This window comes from Lissotriton vulgaris, chromosome 5 (assembly GCF_964263255.1).
Source record: "Lissotriton vulgaris chromosome 5, aLisVul1.2, whole genome shotgun sequence".
NCBI classification, from domain to species: Eukaryota; Metazoa; Chordata; class Amphibia; order Caudata; family Salamandridae; genus Lissotriton; species Lissotriton vulgaris.
Window position 1 is genome coordinate 732,868,772 of NC_141693.1, and position 27,968 is coordinate 732,896,739.

The following is a 27,968-nucleotide window of genomic DNA, read 5'->3' on the forward strand; positions in this document are numbered from 1 at the left end:
TTCTAATGTCTTGCTCTCTAAAAGGAGGTTAATTTGCCCTTTTTCTTTAGATTAACAGCAGTATATTTGGTTTTTAGAGCAGTACTTTCCAAACGTTTTAGACCCAGACCCACTTTTAAGGTCTCGCCCTGCGACGCATCGCGAAGCGATGTCGCAGCGACACCTATAGCCGTCCGCTTGCTTACAACAAGGTAAGAGGAGACAAGAGATGGGCACGCGCAGCCTTCCGTAATCGGGTCGCACGCACGTTCACCATCTCCTGTCTCCCTTGAAAGCCTCCCACACACATAGCCACACCTCCCCCTGCTTTCGCACACGCACGCGCACACACACACACACACACACACACACACACACACGACCATCGTCCGGATGCAGCAGGAGAACACAATGCTTTGTGTGCAGGAAGCGACGTACCGGGACCGCCGGACGGAGTTGCAGGGCCTGCTGGAGGAGTCGAACCGGGCTAAGAACCGCCTGGTTTAGTATGGATTCTGTTTCTTAAAGCCTTAAATTCGCTAACGTCTATGTTTTTGGGTAAGAAGTCTCTTATAGGGCAGTGGAGATTTTTTTGATCAACGCACGTTTCACTTATTTTAGGGTCTCATTTCTAATTAGCAGATTATCCTGTCCTGCTCCACCAATCGCTACTGATACTATAGGGATATGGAATTATAAGAGCCTCATTACCACTTGAGATAGAAGAGAAATTCATAGGATGACCCACCAGGGCCCTGTCTGAACCCCAGGACGTACACAGCACAGGGAAAGTAGTGCTGGTGGGTGTGTTTTACATAAGGGGTTTCCACATTCTCAGCTCTGTGTTACTAGGTTTCTAGGATTTGTTTCTAGTTGCTCTGTCTGCAACATACATGACTAAACTTTAATGTCTTGTGTTATTGGTGTGCCAGGTTCATATTCCCTGGTTTCTACGGTCTACCTTCCTACATTTCTGGAGTCTGATCTTAGGCTGAGGGGCACATGTTCAGAGTTTTTGGCATCTTCATTCATAGATTTCTAAAGTACACGTTTAGAAGCTCTACACTTCTAGTACTTGTGTTAACATGCTTACACTAGTAATTAATACTTACCTTGGTTTGAACCTCTAAGTGCTTTGCATTTTCTACAGCTTATTTGTGGCTTCCACCAAGAAGTTGCATGATTTACGATTGTAAATTCGCATTTCTAATTGATAAAAGTTTACTTTCCATTCCGTCTGTAATGCAACTGTTGCTCATGTAAAGCACTCTGATACCTTTGGGTCTAGTTGGCGCTATATAAAACAGCAACAAAAAAACAAGCATTTGCAATGCAATAGGTCTCGCATTACTGAATGTTTGAGCTATTGGTGTTGCATTATTATTTGCAATGCTAATAGCTCAAACTTAAATAATGCGAGACCTATTGCATTGCAAATGCTTGTTAGTACGGCAAACGTTCGCAACCCACCTAGCTTTAATCAACATGAGGTGACGATTTATTTTAATATGATAATGCATTGTATGGTAGCGCACTGGTATTTACAGACAGCAAAGTTTCTATTGACATGGTCACAATTTTGATTTTTTTTTAACGTTTATTTATGCATTTTTGTATTTCAAAACAACTCAGAGTGCATGGTAACATTTGCCATTATCACATTAAAAAAACCAAGGCGCATAAAGTCCCATCCACTATATCGGAATAGTCCCTCCAGCTGTCAAGAGAATAAGCAAAGCAAAGATACTATGTATGCAAACAAAATGCACTTGATAGTGTCAGCTCACATACAATGGGTGAGGTTATGTTTCCCCCTGATCTATTTTATTTAAGCTTCTTGTAAAGCGCACAAATACCCTTGGGTGTCTCGGCGCTGTGGACTAAAAGGAAAGGCAGTGGAGTGAGTGACTTATTGGTTGAAGAGCCAGGTTTTTACTTGTTTCCTGAAAGGTAGGACTAGTCTTAATATGAAGGGGAAGCGCGTTCCAGAATCAAGTGGTGGCGACTGTGAATCTTCTATCGCCCCATGAGGCTTTCTTAGTTCGTGGGACAATCAGCAGGTTGGCTGCTGATGAGCGCAAGGTTCTACTAGGCGTGTATGAGCAGAGAGCTTTCTTCAGTAACTCAGGTCCTGTGTTGTGGGTTGCCTTGTATGCCATGCATAACGCCTTGAATTTAGTTCTGCTTCTTATGGGCAGCCAGTGGAGCTGTTGCACCACCTTGGATATTGGCTTAAACTTAGGGGTGCCTGACCGAATCCTGGCGGCTGCGTTCTGCACCAGTTGGCGCTTACTCAGGACCCTTTCCTGGGAATTGATTAGGAGACCATTACAGTAGTCAACCTTCGACATAACCAGTGTGATGATGAGTTCTACCAGCACTGATTGGGAGAAACTGTAGGAGTTTTTTTTTATCATCCTGAGGACATAAAAGGAATAGGAGACAACTGCGTTGGCATGGTGTATGGGTCCGGGTCCCTCTGATCAGAGTCAATATCTATCCACAGGATTATTCTCATTAAAGGATTCCAACATCGACCCCCCAGGCCATCAAATCCAGCATGACCTTGTCATAAGTACAAGAGAGCCTCAAATGTTGTTCCTCAGCAACTTTCCATTCCAACACATCTATTTCCCATAAGACCTCGCTCTGGTCCCGTGGTCCCGTCCATCCCATCGCTATCCTTCGCTTCACAAGAAGCAATGGTAGTTAGAGAATTAGTATGAAATCTTGCGTCCCTTGGGCTGTTGTGTCCATCCAAGAAGACAGACACCAGGCGTCATAGGGATATCAATACCTACTGCTGTAGAGATGCGGGGTGCCACCACCTCCCAGAACACATGGACCGCCACACAGTGCCAAGAAAGATGCAAACCCCCCCCCCTTTCCACTAGGTGTACACCACGCCTGGCTGGCGTTATGTAAGTGCGTGTAAGTAATTAAAGTGGAGTGGCTTAAACCGATTATTGCAGGATACCGCTTTTACTAGGACATGGTTACTACATTTGCACAGACAGTTTGATTGATGAAACTATATTGCATACAAATATTGTGTGGGAATCGGAATTCAGTGAATATGTATTATTTGTGCATCGCCAAGTGTCTTAATTTGTACTAATCCTTCTAAAATATGTGTTTCCATTACACCTCAGAATTACAAACAAATGTTTTTCATGTTGCTTTCCTAACTGCTGAATGTGTTCAGCTCATCTGCACGTATTTGCGTTTTGTTGTGCGTTAGGAAAAAATAAAATCCTCCAGTTTTCCTTTCACACTTCATGTTACCCCAGCAGGATTGTCACATAAATCACTATACTTTTCTTTCTCTGACTGCAAAATGAGGAGTTAGTAAACATCAGTCGTGAGTTAAAAAATAAGAAGCAGAAGGCATATCTGATTTCTGTCTTTCAAGCGCAGCAAATGAAAAATTATAAATATAGAAATTTAAAAGCATCTTTATTTATTGCCTTGTCTTTGGCATCCCGCCAAAAATCGTGTTGCCCCCTACATTTTGAGAAACACTGTTTTAGAGTATTAATTTCTAACACATGTGAAATGCACAACATAATGAACTTCTGCAAGGGGGCGTGGCTTAGGAGCCGAAGAAGGTGGACGCTTGAGTTGAAAGCTCTGCGCCAGCCGTGCCGATTATCCTGCTAAACGTGGTGTCTGCCGGGGCCTGGGGTGAGCTGTTGGGTGCCAGACTTACTGGAGATACCCGGAACCCTAATCTCGCTTCTCTGAGGTCGGAGGGCGAGAAGGAGTCGGCGCGAGGACCACGTGCAAGTTGTCGTGGCTGAGGCAAAATGGTGGCCCGAGGCGAACCCAAAGTGGCGAAGGAGGGGAAGAACTGCGGCCAGCACTGTGGGACAAGGAGGCTGATGGACTGCAGACTCTGGAGCGTGGAGCAAAAATGGCATCCCGAGACCCTGCTAGGGGCCGTTACTGACCTGATGTGGGGGTGCGCTGCCATCCTGACCGGGTCCCCCATGTGACGCGCTGCGGCGCGAGCATTGACGGAGAGACAGCAGCCAGAACACGCTGGAGGGCACCGAGCTGCCGCCCCCCACCCGATGATAGTAGGAGTTCGGCTACGGCACCTGGAGAGACTGCAGCTGGGGAGACTGCAGCATAGACGAGGAAGTTGTGGCTGCGTTCCACCCCCCATTACCCTGTATGAGGTGAGGGGCGGGGGCGCTGTGTGGGACCTGGAGGCCCGCTGCGTGGCTCACCGCAGCTACACAGCGGGGTTTGGCACTCTACTTGAGCCCTCAGCATGCCAGTGAAAGCTGCAGGCAGGTCTGGGGCACCAGAGGACCTGCTTGAACGGCCCGGGACTGTGAGCAGGCACCCTGTGGAGTGTGACTGCGGGGCCTGAAAGGAGCGGAGGCGCCCTAACTTGCCTGGAGCCCTGTGCCACGCCTTGACTCCACATACTGGCGCTGGGTGACTCGGGGGGCTGACCGTGTCGGCGGGCGGTGAGTCACGGGGTGTACCCCCAGGTTGAGAGAACCGGTGACTAACTGGAGGAGCTATGACCTAGCCGGGAGTCACTGTACCGGCCTGAAAACTCGGAGGGTCACCTGCAGTGGACGTAGAGGACCGTGATCCCATGGGGCACGTTTGGGTCCTTCTAAGAGGAGGTGAGGACCAGGAACGGGGGGGGGCCTTGAATTGTGGCAGTGGCTACCGACTGGGCTGGGGTCCAGATAGGATGGAAGGGTGAATCTGAGACCGTGTGGGACCTCTCGCCAGCACTATAAACCATGGTCTGGGCACTGAAGAGCCAAGACACACTGTGGAGTGGCATGGCCTCCTCCAGACTCCTTAATGTGAGGACCCATTGCATGGGCGATAGGATCTGAAACTTAGGGCACAACTGCGAGACTTTGGGGGCATTGTACATTTGGCCTGACCTGTTGTTCCTTGAATTGTTGCAGGGAGGGGCTGTCTCGCAGAAGGTGGTTGAAGGGGGAGTTGAGCCATAACGAGTGGTGCTTCAGCCTACCTCTGGAGTGTTGTGGGCAGAGATCCTGGCGACCACTCCCCGGCCGCCTCAAGAACGGCGTACCAGATTCATGACTGAGATCGCCCCCCCCCTGGTGATGGGAAATACTAGTGGGAAGTAAGTGTGGCCTCCCACCGAGCAGGACAATAGTGCACGTGATCAGGTGCAAAAGGAGGCGGGAGGCGAACCCTCAGAAGTAACTGTCCATCAGCAGTTGGCGAAGAAATTGGAAGCCATTGCCGACACAAAGGCAACACTACACCAAGATATTAGCACTGTTGCTGTGGGCCTGGGCCTGCTGAGGACGGAGCATGCTAAACTAGCGGACAGGGTGAAACAAACTGAATCCTTCCTAGCGTTTCTTACCCACGTGCAACAGGCCCTGATTGGTCAGGTTGGGGAATTGTCCAGCAGGGTTAATGTGCTGGAAAGGAGAGCTGAAGATGCGGAGGGGTGGAACCAGAGGAACAATGTGAGGGTCTTGGGTCTCCCAGAAGGAGTGGTGGGCAATGGCATGGTTAAGTATTTGGAGGGTGGGCTCCGTGAGGTGGTGGCGCCTGAAGGCCTGTCGTAGCGCCTGATTTACTTTGGTGATTACACCCAGCAGGGGCAGCCTGTTACATATTCTGACAATACATAGTTCAAAATAATAAAAACGCTCGCAAAGGGTCAACAATTCAAATGAGGTTTGTCCGGATTGAAAACAGGAACATGACACAGTTAACTGTGTTGGAATTGATGACCCTTTGCCATTGTGACCGTTTTTTTAGTTTACACTGTATATTGTCAGTAGATGTTGTCTAGTGCAACACTGTGAGCACAAATTGTTTGTACATTGTATCCTGATGTTATGTTCGTACAAATTTTACAATAATACACTTTGCTGCTTTGAAAATGTTCTTTTGTGGGTAGCTTATTTTCTCTTATTTTTCTTCCTTGTTTATATTTGTTGTTTATGAAATAATTTTCTTCCCTGAACCATTGTGGTTTTCACTTGATTTACTTTGGTGGCACAAGGGCCTAGCTGCTGGGGCTGCCAACTTTAGGAGTTGGGACCCAAGTTTCAATCCCCATCTTGGTGCAGCATCTTATGATTCTGGGTAAAACACTAAACCTTCCCATGCCTAAAAAACAAAAACAGTCCCATCTGGTTCTCATCTAAAACTCTGTAATGGCCCTGGGCCAATTTCGCACACTATAAAGCTATAAAATAAAATAAAAAAATAAAAAAACAACTTCCTAACTACTACGGCTGCCTTAAGACTGGAGTCGAAAACCCAAAAATGTAATTTCTTGGTTGGGTGACATGGACACAATGTTATTTAATGCAGCTTATGTTCCATTGACCTTTTACATGGTTTACTTCCCTTTTATCTGAAACGAACGCCAACCACTTGCTTTATCGAGGTTGAAATTTTAGCCAAATAGGATGCCGCTGAGTCTTTAAGATTGTGCCAGGATTGCATTATAAGTGACATTGATGTGGGTGTTAAAGCATATGATACTGAAGACTGTTTCCAAGTTTAACACCTCGTGGCATAGCATACATCGAACAAGAAAAGGGGAGCTGGAGTCTTAACCTCTGCTGCTACTCGAAAGAGATGGGTCACACACACAACTCTTAGAATACCTACAAGGGCTGGTGATGTCGCCTCGGGCACAGTTGTCACCTGCATCACTGGCAGTGAGCAGGTCAGGCATAGCAAAGGCTGAATGCTGCCTTTTACTTTAGTCCAAGGAATGTCGTTGGCCTCAAAGCTCAAGGCAGACTTTGTCCCTCAACAAACACAAAAGGGCACACCTTGTGCAATTTAGGCCAAGACAAGTCGGTGCCTGGTGGAAACCACTTTATTTAATATCATACAGCCTGATCTTAGCAGCTATAGTTGGACAGCTCGTCACGCAATTACTACTATTCAAATGAGTGGAAAACTAGGAGGCAAGCAAAACTCTTTTAGATTTATTTTTCTTGTTTTAAATTGTGATGAACCACAGCATGATTAAACGCGGTCTGCAGAATAGCTGAACATGCTGAAAAGTGAGTGGCAGCTTCCAATTTCTGTGCTGATTTTCAATGACGACAAAGTAGAAACATCATTGATTCTGCTCTAATTGAATATGTTTTGTGTTTCTTTCCCATAGGCCTCTCAGGAAGAACTCCGGGCATCCTACCGCAGGCTCTGCATGTTATACCATCCTGACAAGCACAGAGACCCTGAGCTGAAAAAGCAAGCCGAGCAGCTCTTCAACCTTGTTCATCAGGCGTATGAAGGTCAGTGAGGATGTTAGAACAGCATAAGCTTCATCTGGAGCAGGTATTGGATTTGTTTAGTGTTTGGGCTGTGGAGAGTGGCCAGGGAGATTAAAGATGATGGCTGGTTCTGCACCTTTAACTCACCCTGGCATGAGAACAATCAATACTTGGTTTTGGAATATCAGCAACATGCCAAACAATGGGAGGGTGATTACATTAGAAATGCATAAGGTCACATTTGCGACTGGATATCGCTAGAATGTTGTTTGAGGATGTGTACATGGAAATTGAAGCTGATACCTCAAAGGCAAGAAGTAGTATTTAGGTATTACCATTTAATCAGATAGAAAAGGCGGTCTACCTTAGATTTTTCATCAGTCCTTAATTGAATACCAGACTTGGAGATGGTATGGATGTGTCCTTTTGATCATGGGACTATACTGACATGTGATTGCCTCAGGCTAACACATATGTTACCTACTGACATTATGCAGCTAAAACCCCAAATCTGGATTAAGAAAATTTTAATATTTCAGATCAAGTTTGATGCATTTTAAAGTACCCTTTTCCATCATACATACACTTACTGCCACCTTGAACAAAACACACAAGATATGTGTACTTAGACCTTGTCTGCCGGTCATTGTAAAAGAGCGGTTTGCAAAAGTGGCAAGAGGCACCAATAGTAATATTGACCATGTAAAACAAATGTATTGATTTAAATTCCTCTTAACGTAAGTGGTTCAAACCTTTTAAAGCCTTCGTGTCCCTGGATTGCCAGCAGGTTCGTTTGTTTAATGTCCCACTTAAGAGATCCTTTAGAAAACAATAACTTTTTTCGTTTGAATCCTGAATCAGGGTTCTTCAGCAGTTGACTGACAGTGGTATCAGCCCATCCGATTCTCTCAAATTGGGGCTTTACCTGAAAAGTGCTCCAACGCCACAGCAATCCATTTGTAGTCTCCAAATAGTTTACGTGAATCAAGTTTCTCCCATAGTATGCAGACGTCTTCCATAAACCCCAAATTCTTCCAGAGCATCCGGATATTGTGTGCGTGTGACTTATTTTAACCAGTAAATTATTATCCCACAGAGAAATAATTTTAGGCTTTCATTTATGCAAGAAGTGTTCTTGTGGTTTTGGGAGGATTTGGGACTGTTGGTTGCTTGGGTGTATGTGTTTCTTAATATCAGCCAAAAGGTGAGCGCAAAGCTAGAGAAAACCCTTAGGTTCACAAACGCAAATCGCAACTTTCAACCACCCCTGCTTTCAGCTCTGCCTTGTGAGATCTGGAATTCAGTACACCCTAAGAAAGGACTTCGTATTATATCTGGGTGCCAGAGGAGGAGAACGTGTAGCAAGTTTTAGGTGTAGGATGACTATTTGGTCAGACTGGATCTGCAGAATTTTTATATAGTTGGAGCTCATACCAACCCTAAAAGTTGCATTTTCATTTTCTGTCTACAAATGAGATGCATGTTTTACAAGCATCCTTTCTATATCCACACTTTTCCTGTTAGAGAATTGACATTTTTTAAATCTTACAGCATTGCTACATCCAATTTAGAGAATTAAGACTGAAATTAAATTACTCTATCTCTCGCCAGGAAAGTGTTTTGTTTAGGTCTTGTTACTGGACTCTAATTGGGGATCATTACTTTTGTAGTTGACGTTTTGGTGGAGCTCTTTCACTTTTACTTGTTTTGTGGATAATACCGGCACACATTAACATTATTTGGCAGCTGTTGAGACTTGCAACACTCCTAGATATCTTATAAGGTTAGTCAAAAAATTAAAAAAACATACATGTGGACGAAAACCCATATTCCTCCCAGTTAAGTTGAATACGCCCGGAATGGGATGGTAAAGCATGAAGGATCTCCTTTAAAGATAGAAATTCTGTTTCCCGTCTGTGTGTATACTGTGTAGCATGTTGGAAGGATGATGAGTTAAAGGAGGTATGACTGAATATGCTTCCCAACCATTTCTCTATGCATGCTGTCCTAGCAGTGCCTGTAAAACATCTCCAGGTGCAGGAGGTGCATGCCCGGTGCCTTCTTGTATGTTTGACAGCAAAGGAATGTACTGCAGCATGCCTGCAGAAGGCATGTGCCCGGCAACCCGTGGGGCATATGTAAAAGTGTATGCCACATAACGTGCTGTTAGCATGTATTTCTGCAGCTGTCTGACTCTCGTAGCGATGTAGTGACTTACTCTGACGCTTTTATTTCTGTATTTGTTAACGGAGTGCAACGTCCAGATGGATTTTTGTGTCACAGGAAAAAAAATACTGCTTGAGTGGCCGGCGGGAATCTTATGGTTAGGCATCTAACCGAGATCGAGCATGAGAATGAGAATGTCAGAATGTTTTTATAAGAACGATCACAGACAGCATAGAGATCACGGCTAAGTATAATATAAGTGGAAATAGAAAAACAAGCAGATTTCGTGGATAACTGTACAGTGGTTCTTTCCTGTGCACCAAAAATTAAGATCTAGCAGCAGAGCTTGCATAGATGTGTGTCGCACAGTTGTGGGATCCAGAAGCACATAGATAATACAACAAATCATCCATCCACTCAGTTCAGTTCGTAATCTTTATTCTATCTTAAGAATAAAATCATAAAAGTCAAGGCATTTAAACTAGTACAGTTTATCTTCAAAATGTCCATACTTATTTTAAAACCTCCGTCAGAAAACAGACCAGGGAAAGCAAACTGTAGTGAGTGCATTTGTTTTGTCCCACATGTCGAGGATGTTCAAAGGAAGTGGTAAAACTCAATCAAATGTATTGTCGAGGAAGAAATTGGATGAAAAATCGACATGCGTTGGGGATTGACCATCTTGCATAGTAAAGGAATGGGTTACAGACTTGCATTTTTAGTGGATTCCTAATAACCTTCCATATTTTGTATAGCAAGGTTCTTAAGATTGATCTTGGGAATGTGCTGGATCCATGTAAACTGGTAGATAAACCGGAGGCGTATAGAGTAATGTTGTCTAATTTATTGCTGCTCGACAATAAGATTTAGGGAAAGATTAGTATGGGCGTCATTATGATACTAAAAAAGGAGCTGCAAGTCAACACATTGTTCAGACTGAGGTGAGGTTGCAAGGTGTGGAATTAAAGCAGATGTCCTCCGATTTGTGCATTGATCAGCTTGGAAAATACAAGAGCCCAATTATGTAAGATTTACTGTGGAAAATAAATTACAGCTCTGCCATCATTAAAGCTCGGTTATAAACCGTGTGAGAGTTAAAAAAGCTGAATGGTGATTAAAATTACAGCTGGTGGAAGACATATTTCTATATTTTAATGAGATAAACACATGTTGCTAAAGGTACCTCCATGTGGTACACGTAAAGCAGGTACAAAATAAATGTTACTTTTTACGGCCGGGATGGCTCTCTATTTGGACTGCATACTCCTGCATTTTTATTTAGTTAGGATTTTATTTTACCAGTTTTAAGTCCAGATCCAAGCTTGTCATTTTGGCTGGCAAATTGGCTACTTTTGGCCTTTGTTTTTCTGCCGTGTTAATTGTTGCCAATGCAGCAAATACATTTTCCAGCTCTTATAATCTTACAAGTTGTAACCCGATTCATAGATTGTCTGGTTAGGATTTTTTGGTCGAGCCTAGTGCAGCGCGCACGCACTGCTCTAGGAAAACGACCTCTTGGAATCACTCAGGACTTTTCACACGCTGTGTGTGTTTTTTTTTTTTTGGGAGCATTTTTTCTATTGGCATTTGCGTGCTTCTTTGTAAAAAGACAGCACACAATTGGGCAAAGGCGAGTGCATGTCCCACCTTTCCCAGGAAATGTATTTACCCCTGCCTACAGCTTGTGGTTACGAGCAGCGGCACCATCTGTTTCGAATTATCGCGCCCATGCTTGTTTCCATTTGCCTGTCTCCCGGTCGCGTTCATTGTAAACAGATGGTGATCACGATCACTATTGCGGCCGCGTGTTTCCTGACAATTCTCATAGATACGATTGATGCCTCACTTGTTTATAAAGTGGGGGGGGGGATGCCCCGCGGCCCTTTCTTAGGGAGAGAAGTATTTTCTGAACGTCAGGTTCCTCCTTGTCGTGTAAGTCCGACCAGCCTCCCCCTGGTGCACAATGAGGTAATCTCCACCCGACGACTCTACATCATGAGCATGTCATGGGCATATCAGCGCCCTTAACCTGCACTGCCCCCCCTTCCTGTGACCCCACCTCTCATGATGCATGTGGGCACCAAGACATTTCCATTGTTCCATGCCATGTGCACACCAGTGCCCTCAGCCTGCCCTGTTCCTCATAATACTCCTATTCCATCTATCGGCGAGCTTGCCCCTCCCGCGCGTTCACCTTGCACGATATGGGCACCTACACCCTTTGATACCCTGAACCTGACACTACTATGTAGACATTGGTGTCCTCTACTTCCCTCCCCATGCTCAAATCTCACCTTTCTCAGCACATACCCTTGCACAAAGTGCAAATGCACCTTCCAGCACCTCGGTCTTCCTATGTGGTGCGCTCTAGTCCCCTCACACTGCCCGGGTGAGCATGCTACCTTCCCACCTATAAGCACTTCCTCCCCCGAGAGTGCGCGTATCCTCATCTCACTGTCGTTTCTGGACACGGGCACCATCCACCCCTCCTCTCGCGACAATGTGCACTCTATCCTAGCCCCCGATTAGAAATACCCTTCTGTCTGATAGATGACGTGCCAGCAGAGCCCTGCCCAGGGTGCCATCATCAGCTCCTCACACCACAAGCCTATCCGCCCCACAGAACGCAAGCACGCCCATCATTCCTTTTCACTGCCTTAGCCTACCTCTTCACACATCGAGTAATCCCCATCCTCCATCCCTCTGCACAATGCCCACCTCACGGCCGGGTGTCCTTTAGCAGCCCTCCCCTTGCGAACAGCCCCTAACACAAGCAGCACAGGCCGGCGAAGGCGTTTTAACTCTCTCTTCCAATAACGTAGCCTCCCTCCTCACCCGCCACATGCACTCCATCCTCCACACCCTCAATTTGCACACTGCCCATTTCATGGCTCGCTGTCTTTTGTTATTCCTGTCCTCGCGAGGAGCATAGTCACTGCCTTCAGCCCCTAACACAAGCAGCACAGGCCAGCATAGCCCCTTTCACTCTCACAGCCCAACACTGCACTCCCCTCATACCGAACCAACTCCAAGTCCTTGTCCGTCCTTTCACCGAATCCATCGCACTCATCAACTGATCTTCCCTCCATACTTACATTCATCCTCTGTCTTTTCACCCACAGCCCTTCACCCTCCCCATTCACTCTTCTTTCACTTGTCACCAAGAGCCCGTCGCTCTCCATTGCCTGTTCACCCAGAGCCCACGGCTCTCCGCTTCACCGGGCAGCTTCTCTCTCCGTTCACTTTTCACACAAAAGCCAATACCTCTAACCCATTCCCTTTTCCTTTCACGCTGATTCCACTGCTTTGCGCATCCTGAAATGTCACTGACAACACACCGCTCTCATCCTTTTACGCTGAGTCCAGTGCCTTTCTCTGCTTGATATTTCCCTGCGAACCCATCTCTCTCATCCATGCCATTTCTCGCATGGCCCATAGATCAGCTCACTTCGTCGATCCTCACAGCCAGTGGGGGATAATGTACTGCATTGCTCAACACTTATAAGGTCCCAAAGGCCAGTTTTATTCTTTTGTAATGTAGTGTCTTTCCTAAACTGGAGGAGCATTGGGCAGTCCTGATTGTAAGGTGTGCTGTTCCAGATCCCGTGGCTGTGAAGTCAACAAATGCTGCAAAATGACTGTACGGTTATTGGTGCCTCATGTTGAAAGGCACTGGTCGAAGATGATCCAGTCTAGTGGCCTTTACTATGTTAATTGCCAGTCAAGAATGAAAAACTCTTCTGTGCTAAGTAATCGGTCCAACAACGGCATCAGAGTACTGCAGCAGGGCATCTCTATATAGATAGACCATAGAAAATACAAGCCAAGGTTTCTCGTTTTATCAGTGTAACTTACCCTACATAAATATCCCTTAAAGGAAAATAATAAATAAACCAAACCCTTAAACCTGAAAATAAAGGGCTAGCAAATGCTTCCTGAAATCCTTACTGGCAAGGGCAAATTAATCTGGTTGCATCATGTAAGACTCTGCAACCAAGAGTTATCATGCAATAATCCGGCATCATGCCGTAAAACAAGCAATTTAGAATCTCATTCAAACAAACATAAAGTTCTTTGGCGTACCAGAGGGCCAAAGTCCAAAACTACTAACCCAGCTGCAGTTCAAGTTAAATTTGTTATTGAGTATGTAAATAAGTATCTGCAAGGCTCTATTTCTGGTTTTCGAAAACCTATGCAATAGACATTAAACGTGTAAAGTAATAAAAGGTAAACATGTCACTATCTAAGCGAGTCTGGCATGTGTTTGCCAACAGAAATAAATGAAATGGATGAAGAGGGGTGAACGAATGCCTCCGTGTTTTTGTGTGTTGGGGGGTATGTTTTGAATTTTGTTTTTTGAAAACATGAGACTGGAGAGACAGCTAATCCTGTCTGCAGGCCAGACCTAAAACAATAAGGACAATCATCACAGATTCAACTTGCCCCAGTACCTTAGCCCAGAAATACAGGAACCACTACATACACCAAAGACCAGAATTTGTTTTCAAGAATAAACGCCAACCCAGCCACATAAAAAAATATGCTGAAAAAAAACACTGCACCCTGGTTTCTTTTCAGGAGGAAAAGGAAGAGAGAGCGCAAATGATCATAATTAAACTGTACATGAGATATATATATGATTCAGCCTCTACCAGCACACACAGACAACACGGTAATCATCCACTGAGGGCTCACTAACCGAGAATCAACCTCAGACCAGATTCAAAGCCATTAAATCACTGTACTCGTAGACATCAGCCAATTACAGTTCCTTCTTTTCACTTCAGATGGATGGCGTCATCTTTCCTTAAGTTTGGAACTCCTGTGCTACCCAGGGGTTTACAAGCATGTAAATTGAGTTACTATCTTGGACTTGAAGCAGCTGTGGAAACCACAGGCTTGCCTCAATTGCTCTAGATATTGACTCTTCCTTTATAACTTTCAGTTTATGCCTGCACCTGAGGGTAGCGAGGATGAGTTACAAAGTCACATTATACAGTTTAAGGCAATTCATCTGAAAGTATCTCCATGCCAACATCCTAACTCACAGAGTAGGTGAGAAACACTGTCGGCACTGATCACCTCTTCATGTATCAAGCGGACCTCTCTCAGGATTCGTGCACCTCCTTTTTTATTTAAGTCTGCTTTGTCATCTGGCACTGGGAATCTTAAGATTTGGTGTTTGATGGATTTGGCCTCGTCTTCCAAGAGTTCCACCTGAGATTCTAAATGTGCAGTTTTAAAATTTGCAGCACCTATGGTGCGCTCTCCTGATATTGGTATCTCTCTAGCCTCCAAAATCACGTAGTGGTTCATGGCCCCCATGTTGCATTCAGCCACAGATATTAGAGTCTCTATGTCCTCTGTAGCATTTTACTATGAATACATTCGTTTATGTATACTGCCAGTTACAATTTGTACATTTTCATGGCATGCCAGTCAGCTGCAGATATGTTCTGCCCTGTCTAAGTTTTATCCTACTTTCTCGCTTGCAGCCGCTCTTCCAACCATGCCTCTATCCCACATCACTGGATTCTGCCAGGGTGCATCTCCCACCCCTCATCCTTCTGACAGCCAGTTTTCCACAGGGACTCTGGTGTGGTACCCTAAATACCATTTATAATATATTGGTCCTCTACCAATTGGAGATAGCTCCATTGTTGCTGTGGGGTGCTGTTTGGTCAAATGAGGTGTAATGTATGTGGTCTTATAAAGCGCACTGCTGCCCTGAGGCGTTGTGGCGCTGTAGACCGCTGGGGAACCCATCCTGGCTTTCCCTGTGAGATAGTCCCTACTGGGTATCTCCAAGGTGAAACCAGGCATCCCGGGCGAATGTGGGGGGCCGTTGTAGAGATGAGGCAAGCTAATGCCCAGAATTGCCGAGTGTGATCCCTGGTTGGAGTAGGCACCGAGGCGAGAATTATCCAGTCCGCTGACCCTGGTCCACGACCCTGCCGCGTCAGGAATTGAACCCTGGTCCCGGGCCGTTCTCTGCTTCTGGGTCTGACGCCTCTAACCAGTGAGCCACACCACTACACAGGTGGCAAGCATTAATCGTTATATTATATTAGACAGTCTCTCTTGCCATTTTGGTCCAAATATTCCCTGGATTAAGTATATCAGGGAGACTGCCAGTAAAATTGGATGCTCATATATTTGAGAGGCCTGAAGGTGTGTGTGTGTGTGTGTATATATATATATATATATATATATATGTGTGTGTGTGTATATATGTGTGTATATATATATATATATATATATGTGTGTGTGTGTATATCTAAATATATATTAATCCCGAAGTTCATAATGCACAAAGAAACGCACATGCTCTCCAGGTGTAGAAAATTCAAGTGTTTATTGTGGTGGCAGTAAAACACTCCACGCGTTTCGAGAAACCAAGTTCTCTTGGTCACGAGTGATTCTCGTATGTGAAATTAACAACTCTATACTTTAACCAGTGCATGGAAATGAAAGAGGGGACACAAATTGCAAAGAATCAAAATGCATCACCACCATCTTAAAGGGGATATTTACATACAGGTGAGTAATGTAAAAACAATTTGGAATGCTTCGTGGGCTGTTGCTTTATGCATGATTATAGCAAACCGCATATTAAAGAAAGAATATAAGAACGATATGTGAAGGGGAACGCAATATTGTAATAAATAATATATCCACAATAGGTAATTTATGATGTGACTTCACCAGTCTGCAAAGAATTAGAATACCTGTTACCTGTAAATAAAGAAGAGGGAAACTAGCAAGTATGTACAAGTGGGCTAGCCATCACTAAATACATTTAAACCCCAGAAGGACCGCAGGGAATACATTGGGTCCCAAATACCATAACCGGACTCTACAAAGAGCAGCAGATGCATTCATAAAGGCCCTTCATAATTCATGTTAGTAATTTGATGCGCTCAAAAAACAACATAAACATATGAGGGAGCGAAGTGGTGCATACATAATGCAGTGAACATACCGGTAATGCAACAGTCATTGTACAGCCACCTAAGGCATAGTAGTGATCTGATGTGCTCAATGGCCATAATGCCCAATTGGGCCAGCACATGCACCCCCTGCTGGCATAAAATGCAAATACCTCGCACTCTAAAACAAGTTGTGGGGAACCCAAATACTGAACGTTAGTGGTGCATAAACATATTGTCCACAGTTCCCCATGTCATGTGTTATAGAGCCCAAGTGGGCAAGCACGACAATTGGGTCATAACAACACAACCAAATGGCAGTACGAGCAGTCATACACGCGGCAGGCCATGTATAAGAAAATTATATAATCATACAGGTTAATAAGCTGTATATGCATTCATTGAATAGTAAAGAATTCTTGCCAGGTTAAAAACAGATTACAGATATGAGGAACTTATAAAAATTCTCAACATAGGAAAAATATCAGATACAATCAAAGATTTATTTCTTAGGGCCTAAACTCTTCATTCATATCATTCATATCTATACACCACTGATGCAAAATAGGAATAAAAAACAAAATAGGAGTATATAAACAAGATAGTTCTTGCTTAACTGCCTATTTTACGGTGCACCTGTGAATAAACAAGACATAAATAGTGATTAACCCCTTCCATGCTGATGACGAACCCCAGCCGTCATGCACTACGGTGCTCGTGTGCTGATGACGGCTGGGGTTCGTCACGGCCCGCCCCTGTTCGTGTTGTTTACAGCACACCAGGGGAATCTCTGCCGCATGGAAGGGGTTAAAACCTTATAATGGGAGGATAAAAACACAACATTTACAGTTTTCAGAGAGAAAAAGATTACAGTGAAATGCGGACGAGCTGCAAATTATTAAGAACAGATACTGCAATTTACATTCTCAAATCAACAGGTTTATCCCAAATGTGCACCTAGCTCCTCATCTGTATTCAGTCTGTATTCAGTCCCTGCGGATATTGTGTGTTGAACCCAATGATGTAGTGGGATTCCAGCCTCCTGAGAGCAAGGACCCCCCCACCCCCCACCCCCCCTGAACCCACCTCATCAACCTAGTAAAAAACAAAAAATTGTAACAAATCGCCATTGCTCATATGGAATTCCTTAAAATGGCGGGCCACAAGGTTTTGCTTTTCACTGTGTTCAACTGCCCTCATGTGTTCAAATATTCGTTTTCTGAGTTTTTGCATCGTGCTCCCAATATAACAATGATTGCACATGCATTTTAGAGCATATACACAAAATTCTGAATTGCATGACAGATCTTTGAAGATCATGAGCTTCTGGAAGGTGCTGTGTATCTTAAATGAGCGTACATTAATGCTGGATTTACAGGCTTTACAATTCTTGAACGTCACAAAACCTGCAGTACTGATGGTACCCTTGGTTCCACATGGTTTGGTGATCATATTGGTGCAAAGCATATTTTTGAGGGATTTGCTGCATATAGAGGTCATATGAGGATGTATGGTCGCACGTTTAGGGGTATTGTCATCAGTGTGAAGCACATTCCAATGTTTATTGAGCACCTACTTTAAATCTTTGGCTTGTTTTCTGAATGTGGTGATGAACCTAATAGTTTCAGTCTCACCCGGATCTGTTATTTTGAGACAAGGAGAACTTCTCTCTTAAGTTTGCTTACAGCAGGTTTCAATATGTCAGTACTTTAAACCCTAGCACGGAATCTGTCCAACATTATACTTTTCTCCTGCTCAAAACCCAGGTCATTACCACAATTATATCTTGACCGGATAGACTAACCATAGGGGGTGCTGCTGATTAAACTTTTGGGGTGGCAACTGGTTGCGTGCAAAACACTGTTACCATCAGTTTCTTTAGTATAAAGAACTGTTTCAATTCGGGAATCGGGAATTCGTTATGGTGAGTTTTAAATCTAAAAATCCAAGAATGTTTTTTTGCGAATTTCAGGTTAAGATTTAGTTACGTTCCTCCACATACTGTGAGGCAAGTTCATTGCAGGACAAAAATGTTCATTGGATTACAAAAATGTAATCAATGTAGTGTAGCTAGAGCACTACCTGTTCATCATAAAGATGGATATCACTCATAGTTTGCTCCTCCCACCAGCCCATGTAAAGACATGCATAGGGGGGGTGAAGCAACTCCCCATCGCAGTTCCCTGGGTTTCCCTGTAGTGTTTACTGTAAAAAATGAAATAGTTATTATCAAGGCAGGACTGAATCATGTCCAGGATGGCTTCAGTGTGGAATAAGTGGGACAATGACCTTGCCTGCAAAAAGTGACGACATGCCTTCACCCCTAAATCATGAGGGATACATGTGTAAAGGTTGCAGACATATAATCCCATGAGTAGAAAATCTTCCTTCCAGAATATGCCATTGATTATCCTGAAGAAATCCTTGCTGTCCCTAACACAAGAGGGCAGTGATTCCACGAATGGCCTGCGGAAGTAGTCCACATAATGTGATGTGTTCCAGATCAGGCATCCCATAAAGGAGGCAATAGGTCTCCCCAGGGGGTTGCTCAAATCTTTTTATTTTTTATTTTAGGGAGCAAGTATAACCTAGATGTCTTTGGATATTTGTTCATTAAAAACTGATACACCTAGCAGTAGGGTGGCGCTGGCCGAGATTCTACCCCGGGGCCTCTGAGATCATTCCCGGTGTCCCTTGAGGTATATATGGGCCGGGGGCGACAACCTTTTAGGTGGCGCCTCTCCGTGTGGAACCTCCAGAATGACGAGTATGATACACATATACAGGAGGCCATTGCTCAATACTTCGCTTCGAATGAGGGGTCGGTGTCTAGTGTAGGGACTATGTGGGAGGCTCTGAAGTCTACTCTACGAGGCATGGATATATCATGGTGTGCGGCGGCTCATGTTAATCGCAGGGAGGAGTTGACCCGAGCGGAGGCCACCATAGAGTCACTCGAACGCCGATCATGGGAAGAAGGGGGGGGCTTTCATATACGAAGATTGCTTCAGGTCCAACAGTCCTGTGCAGTTCTCCTACTGGAAGAGGCCCGGCAAGTATGGTTGGCGACACGTAGCAGGGTATACCTATGAGGGGACAAGTCTGGAAAGATTCTCCATAGGCTTTGTCAGGGCACCTTCCACGCCCAGGCCCTCCCGGGTCTCCTGGATTAGAAGGGGTTGCCGACCACAGATCCGCTCACTGTAGCCGGGAGCTTTGCTGCCTACTACGCAGATCTCTATGCCCCCGTGAGTGCTTGCCAGCGACCACAATAGATACATTCTTGGCTGACCTACCGCCCAAAGCAGTGTCGGATGGCGTGTGCGACTTACTGGACCGCCCTTTAACTGATGAGGAATTGGGCACGGCTCTGGGAGAGCTGAATACTGGGACTGCCCCGGGGCCTAATGGGTTCCCAAGTGAATTTTTCAGACGCTATAATACACAGTTGGCACCTTATTACCGGGCGGTGGTGGAGGAAGCCCGGGAAAAGGGCATACTCCCTCCCGACTAGAGGCATGCGGAGGTGGTGGTCTTCCTTAAGCCCGGCCGGCCACCGGAACAACAGGCCTCGTACCGCTCCATCTCCCTTCTTAATGTGGGGGCTAAGATCTTGGCAAAGGCATTGGCTAATCGCCTTTAGCCCCACATATCGTCGCTGGTACACCCTGATCAAGCTGGGTTTATGCCCCAGAGGGTAACCAGGCATAATATACCGCACGCACACGTTGAGATGGCAGCGGTTCGGCAAACCGGGGAGCGGGCGGCACTTCAGTTAGCAAATATGGACAGGGCGTTCGACTCCCCGAGTTGGGTGTATTTATTTGCGTAGCTACGTAGACTCAACCTGGGCCCGCGCTTTCTTTCTTACTTGATGCTTCTATATACAGGCCTGACGGTGCGGGTGGCGGAGCTGCCTCTCCTGTCTTCCCGATTCAGAGGGGCACACAGCAAGGATGCCCCCTGTCCCTGTATCTATTTGCACTCGCCATGGAGCCACTGGCGGCATGGGTGCGCATTGATGCACAGGTCAGGTGTTTTGAGTGGACATTCCGATAGGATTGCATTGTATGAGGATGATGTCCTGTTTTTCCTCACAGCCTTAGATAAGACGGGGCCATGGCTTCTAGAAAATATGCAGATCTTTGGGGAGACGTCGGGACTGTATGTGAACCCCCGCAAATCTACGCTATGGGTTCTGGGGTAGCAGACGAGGCTGGCGCATGGGCGAACACACTCCAGTTAGCGGCCGGAGGGATGAAGTATCTGGGAGTGTTCCTGTCGGATGTACCGGCTGTCTCCTGGAAGCATAATCTAGTTCCAGTGTGGGAGCGTATCCGCACAGACCTTAAGACCTGGTCCCGTATGCCCCTGACGCTATACGGCATGTCGGCAATATTCAAGATGGTGGCGCTTCCTCGGCTGCTCTATCAGCTGCAGAATCACCCGTACCCGATCCAGCCCAGATGGTGTCGGCTCATGAATTCTGTACTGGGGCAGTTCCTGTGGGAGGGAGGCAAGGTACGCGTGGCACTACGCACCTGCTTTCTGCCCCCTTATTGCAGAGGACTCGCCTCCTCAGATATCCTTTCTTATTATCAGGCCTCGCACTTACTTGTCCTTAACGAGTGGTGGTATAGGGATAGGAGGGAACCAGCATAGGCACTGGAACGACTGCTCATGGGGCCTCATACTTTACATGCCATTCTTTATTCAGCACCGCTGTGGGGCAGGTTGCCATCTATGACGCGGGTGGTTTTTCTGGTGTGGCGGCAGACGCTTCGCCGTATGGGGTGGTGGAAGACGTTGACCAGGGAGACCCCTCTTTGGAACAATGGGCGCTTGCCGGAGCTGGCGGCCCTACAGGGCTTCCGGGGATGGGACGATATTGGCATCTGGACTCTGGGGGATGTTATGAGAGGCACGACACTCCAGTACTTTCAGGATCTATAGAAGGACTTCTCTATGCCCCAGACACAGTTCTAGAAGTATCTCCAGTTTCGCCATGCCTTGTCCCCTAGCCTTCAGGGTATGGAATGCCTCCCTGACTATAGCCCGCTGGAGGCAAAAGTTTTTATGGGGGATTTGGAGACAAAGAAAATCTCCCGGATCTATCAATCCCTGGTTGTACACTGTTCCACCTCCCTGCAGAAGGTGCGAGGGGAGTGCGAGTTGGATGTGGGTGAGCTGGAAGAGGAGGACTGGAGGGAGGCTTTGGCGGCTCCTAGGGAAGCGGCCATAGCAATGCGCCTTCGCCTCATCCAGTTTAAATATTTGCACAGGGTCTACTTTACTCGAGCTCGACTGCACAGAGCGGGATTATAATATACTGTGATTCTGTTGCTATGTATTGAGGACGCAACATGGACTATGCGGAAGGTGTGCAGCTTTTGGGGGTTGTTAAGGGAGTTGGGAGTTGGGGGGAGGGTTTGGTTATATTGTGTTTTGCATTCCTGTCATTTTCCTGGAGAATACCTACGAAAGTCACTTGCTCCTGTAACACTGTGCGGTGTGATTTGGCAGATGACTCTGGAGTGCATAGCTCTGCGCTTTGTATGTATTTGGCGAATAAAATAGGTTTAAAAAAAAAACTGATACACCTCCCTCTCAAAAAACACTCTGTAATTACATACATATATATATATATATATATATATGTATACATATATTTATATATATATATATATATATTACCTACTGGCTATCGCCAGTAGGTATATATAGTTAGGATTTATTCCCTATGGGATTTTTGAAAATTCTATGTCTAATAACTTTGGCGTTTGTGGACGGAATCGGCTGAAATTTTCAGGAAAATGGCACATTTTGTTTCTGAGCAGCCCTTGAAAATTTGGGGGGGTTTTGTCGAGGGGGGGCCGAGAAAAAAGGGGGGTCCCAAAACGCGTTTTTCCCATGTTAATTTCCATAGGGCGGTTGGACTCACTTTTAGCTCGAACGGCTGAATGGATTTGCACGAAACTTGGCAAAATTGTAGGGACTGTTAGCCCGATGTGCCTTTGCTAGGTCTCCAGATATGTGCTCCAGTAGTTTTTGAGAAATTAACGTTCAAAACAAGATATATATCTGTAACAGCGCTCCGGGCTGCGGTCCGGTTCGCTTACTTTTCGCGAAACGGAACTTTGCGCGCAGAAAGCTGATTGGCTCTCCGGTGTCTGTCAACATTCTAAACAGTCCGGAGCGGCCGCCATCTTATCTCTCGGTAGGATCGAGAGAGAAGAAGAGGTGAAAAACGAAGGGGGAATTTATTGAAAGGGGGCAAGGTATACCCCTCTTGACCCCCTAGGAATGTTGTTGGGGTTATTAAAGGGTCCCGTGGGGAAAATAAAAAAAAAATGATTTTTCACGGTAGAAGCGCTTCACGGGCCGCGAAACGGGAATTCGCCATTTTGTGCTTCGTTTTAATTGTTTAGAGACAAAAATTATCGCTGCACATCGGCCACAATGCATGAATATCGCTGAAAAGTCAGCGATATTCATGCATTATCCAGCAAATGCTCTTAGCCATGTTATCCACCTTCCATTGGATAACATGGCTAAAAACTGCTCTGTGCGTGAGCTTTTTTTTTTTTTTTTTGCTGCGTGACGTTTGTTAACGTTCGATTCGATGGAAATCAGGAAGTGTTGACCACCATTTTGTCACTGCGAGTAAATATTTTGTTATAAATGAATCCTTATTGATAAACATTGTCTGCGCCATCTTGCGTTTTTGTCCAATGCCACAATTTTGTCGTGCACGGCAGCCATTTTAGATGCCTTGACCAGGCCCACTCTCTGCACGCCGCCGATCCTCAGCATGGCTCCCCACCCTCGCAAGCATCTCCCCCACGCACTGGTCACCCCCGCTCTCTCTCTCATGCATGGGCCATATACTTCCCCCCATCTGCGCTGCTCTTCTCTGAGAATCACACCCTGTGCCCGCCCGACACCTCCCTTTCACCCTATTCACTAACGCACCCTCTGACACTCCTCTTCCTCTGTGTCCGATTGTCCAGGCCGGACCTAGGCTATCACCTAGCCCTGCGGATGTAGTTTATGGCCCCAGCTGTAGAGTATCCAGACATGCCAACCCTCCCGATTCAGGCGTGAGACTACTGATTTCAGTGCTAGTCTTTCGCCTCCCGATTCCTGCAAGGAAGAATCCGGGGGCATATTACCAACAACTAGCGATAATTTTTGTCTCTAACTTGTTTAGAGACAAAAATTATCGCCGCACATCGGCGAATTTTATCGCACATAAACCTTGCTATTAGCAAGGTTTATCGCAAATGCGATAAACGGCCGCAATGCATGAATATCGTTGAAAAGTCAGCGATATTCATGCATTATCCAGCAAATGCTCTTAGCCATGTTATCCACTTCCCATTGGATAACATGGCTAAAAACTGGTCAGGGCAGGTGTTAGGTTTTGGAGATATTCGCGCTTAGCGCGAATATCTCCAAAAGTTGGTAATAGGAGATAGCGATGGTTAGGGACTGTTTCCAGTCGCTAAAATCTTGGCACGCCCACTTTGCATGTCATTAGTGATAAATATCACTGATATGCAAAGCGGGGCCCAAGATGGTCGCTATCTCCTTTTAGCTGTCACTAACTGGTGTTAGCGACAGCTTGGTAATAGGGAGATAATTTTATCTCTTTTTTTTTGGCTTTTAAAGCCAAAAAAGCGGAAATAAACCCCCTTGATAATATGCCCCATGATTTCTCGGGGGTTTCAGCTGACAGGGCTTGGTATTGTGTTACGTGCTAATTCTTCCAGGAAACGTCAGAGGGTCGATGCAGGAGTTCTAGAAGGGGTGATAAACCATTTAAGCCTCATGAACAAGCGCATGGTCTTTTAAAGATTTGTGAAGTACTCGGGGCGGCGGTGTGTGTGTGCCCTCTTTCAGGAGCGGGCGGGGGGGCACTGCCAGCAACTTGCCAGGCAGTGTTCAACACGTGCATCACCCTTTCTCTGCCTCCTATTGCGCTCCATGCTTCGGAAAGGTAAGAAAAAGAACGTGCATTTGAGTTTGAAATGTCCGATCTTGTAGCAGTACACTTGCAAAGCCCACACATGACAATAACCCGATTCAAGGCCCCATTCACCCGATTTTTTAAACATATATAGCACTCCAACAAAGTTAGATTTTAAAACGTTATTAACTTTTAAATATAACGAACGCAACAAAAACTGTAAATATATTTAACCATTTTTTGAAATTAACCAGAACTATAACGATAACAACAACAACAACAATAATATAACTTTTATGCCTAAATTACGCAAACATTTAGCTAATCTGCTAAAGGGGGTAGTCGCCATTTCTTTACAATAATCAATAATGAAAAATCCACATCAATAGGGTTGTCCGTTTTCTCGATGCAGCACTATAGTGCAACATACACAGCACCTGGGGTGTCAAGAGTGAACAGGTCTTTCTTTGTTCCTTAAGATGTTATCTGTGTCAACCTCTTCCGAGAATGCTGATGCGTTAGGATTTCCTTGTGTTTCTTAATAGCATTGGTGTCTGCACACTTCTTTGTCAATTCTGTGAAGATGATAACTGCTTCATAAACAGACGATATCTTTGTTTAGTCATTAGTGTTAAGTGTGTCTGAAACTACAGTGCCCTTCTGTTTTTTTTTCTTCAGGCTCTACAGAGTTTTGTGTGTTGTTCTTTTGAGCGACAATTATTCCAGAGGTTTCAGGTTTACTTGTTTTGTCCTGCAGTGAGTTAACAGCTTTAGAGACTTCATGTTTATTTGCTATGTCCTGCTGTTCGTCAACTGCTTCAGAGACGTCAGCCTCATTTGTTATGTTTGACTAGATCCTGGACCTGCCCGGCCGCGCCCAAAATGGTGCCGGTGTAAATGGGACTCGTAACTGCTTGTTGTGTACTGGTTGCCGAACCTTGATATCACGAGATACATATGCAGTTTTGAAGCACATGGAGGAGGCTTGTCTGCTGTAGTGGGGCGCCCCTTTATCGTTTCAGTCGCCATTCCGCCCGCTTTTGCTACACTGTGCCTTTTCCGCCATTCAGCTGTTTAGCGCCCGCTCTTACGGCTACAGCGTCTCGCTCACCATGTAGTTGAGTTGCTCCCACTCTTGCGGTGCAGCGATAGGCGGCTTCCACAGGACTCTTAAAATGGCGGCCGGCTCTTCGGATTTGGGCCTGGTCCAGTAAAATGGCCCTGGGACACCTTGGAACTCGGACGCTTGTCTGCCAGGGCTTGGGTTCCATTCTCGAAAGCGTCCCCTCAGCCTTGAAGATTGTACAAAAGTCTTGGGGGCCGTCGACTCCCGCAGGCTTCCGGTGGGGAGCGGCTGCCATGATTGCTTGCGGAATGGCCACGACGGAGCTACGAGATGGTGGTGCTCTCATGGTGACGCCAGCTTCAGTCTGAAACATCCAGAAACAAGGTGGGGCTTTCATCGTTTGGGAAAAAAAATGTTTTAATCCAATGAAAAGTGTTATTTTTAGGTCACATGACCTAGTCTTACATCATTAGGAAAACAAAAGTAAAATGAACCAATGAAAATTTTTATTAACAAGTCACATGACCTGTTATGCTTACGTTACGCGCTGCGCGGCGCGCTCTGGATCGTTTCCGGGAAGCTGCGCCTTGCGCACCGGAGCACTTCCGGGTGCGCTAACGCGTCGCGTCATATGACGCATTACGCGACAATGCAGGTCCAGAATATAGTCAAAATGTCTCCACCAACCAGCGGTCGGAATACAACCGCTTTCAGCAGTCCAAAAAGTTCGGTTAAATCTTAAGAGCGGGAGCAACTCAACTACATGGTGAGCGAGACGTTGTAGTTGCAAGAGCGGGCGGTAAACAGCTGAATGGCGGAAGAGGCACAGAGTACCAAAAGCGGGCGGAATGGCAACTAAAACGGTAAAGGGGCGCCCCACGACAGCGTGTCTTCAGGTCAAACGGATTGTGGGACAAGGTCCAGAATGGAAGAGTCATCAAAAGGGAAAAAATTCCGCCGGACCCCGGGAGCCGGCCGCCTATGCCGGGGGCGATCTCAGGCCACACCAGAGCAACACGACTTGGGGAGGGGGCAGGAGCCAAGCGCCCCCTCTCAGTCCGCGCCATCTCACCGCCCCTCGGGGGCCTCCGTCAAGCGGTTTAGGGAGGCACCATATCACATTGTTTTCCAATGCAGTCAGGTCCACAAATGGAGCCCACTTACTTTGAATAGTGAAGCTGCAGCAGGTGCAAATAAGGTTTAAACAGTGTTACAAGAGCTGCTTAGAACTCTGAAGTATGGCACTCAACAACCAGGACTTATGCCATTTGTGTAAGGCAGTGACATGGAAGCAACTCAGGGACAAAAAGCATGAACGAACATTCACGTATGAAAATCTTATTTGGGGAAGGGGTAGAATCCAAACGCCCCCTGCCAGTTCGCGCCACTACACCGTATGTGGAAAATCTGAAGCCATCGTTCTACAAACTCTCAACGCTTGCTATCAGTGCATGAGTTTCATGCTCGATCGATTGAGCTAGCCGGATCGGGCAATAAAAAGTATAAAATAGTTATGTAAATAGTTATTTAATAAAATGTTTTACCCTGTTTCTTTGCTGGTGTGTTGTGTATATTTATAATATTTGCATAGGGTTTGTCGTTATTTTGGGCGGGGTGGGTGGCGGAGTCGAGCTGTCTTGCAGCCCTCATGGTGTGGAGCTCAGTTCATTTCACTATTTTCGTATTTCTCATGAAGGGTTGTTCCTAATGTTTGTATTTTACCGAGGTCAAAAAGAGATCGAATTAGTGGTCTACTGATTTTGCTCGATTACTTTTATTTTTTTACACGATTTTTCACTATCTGCAAAGACTAAACAGAGTATTGCGACTTTGTGCTTGTTTGTAAATAGAGAATGATCCAAAGAGAACCAATTCTAAAACAGTAAATGCTTGGATAATAATCAATCAAATGGAAAGACAAGCAGGTACGACGGATTACAACAGGGGTAAAGGTCTGCGTTAACTACCGTTCACTATCTGTAAAGAGAGAGTACTACTAAGAGAAAAGAGGGGAGTGGGGGGGGGGGCAGCGTTCAAAGCACATCAGCGTGCATAAACACGAAAACGTTTTTACCTATCACGTACTTGACATTTGACAGCTTTTGATATTTGCTATTAAAAAACCATTGAAATTCACAGAAAAAACCATAGGTTATAGTCGATATATAGTTAGGAATTTGCATTTACAAAACCTTGAAAATTCAATGAAAAAACCATTGGTTTTAGGCCATATATAGTTAGGGATTTGCATTTAGAAAACCTTATTTTACTCGCATAAAACCATTGAAATTCCATATATAGTTAGATGCGCTAACTATATATCGCGCACCCGCAATCCACTGCTGATGATGTCACATATTACATCATTCATGACATGGTTAGTGACATTACTGATGACATCACTGATGACATCTCAAATGACATCACTGATGACATCACTGATAACATCTCATTTGACATGACTGATCACATCACTGATGATATCATTCATGTGATAATACCATGAACCTCTTCAGACTCTAATATAACCTTAGATACAATCAGTGTAAACAGACAGTCACAGACTGTCACTCATCCATGGAGTTACTCACACACCTAGT

The 27,968-nt window shown here is 45.4% G+C and overlaps 1 protein-coding gene across 1 annotated transcript in view; it reads left to right on the top strand.

The window, feature by feature from the left end:
* Positions 1-27,968, top strand: part of DNAJC11 (DnaJ heat shock protein family (Hsp40) member C11) — a 788,848-nt gene that overhangs the window by 114,312 nt on the left and 646,568 nt on the right. The window contains exon 2 of the mRNA XM_086922163.1: positions 7,130-7,259. Coding sequence (XP_086778289.1) covers positions 7,130-7,259 — 130 coding nt within the window. The remainder of the gene's footprint in view (positions 1-7,129; positions 7,260-27,968) is intronic.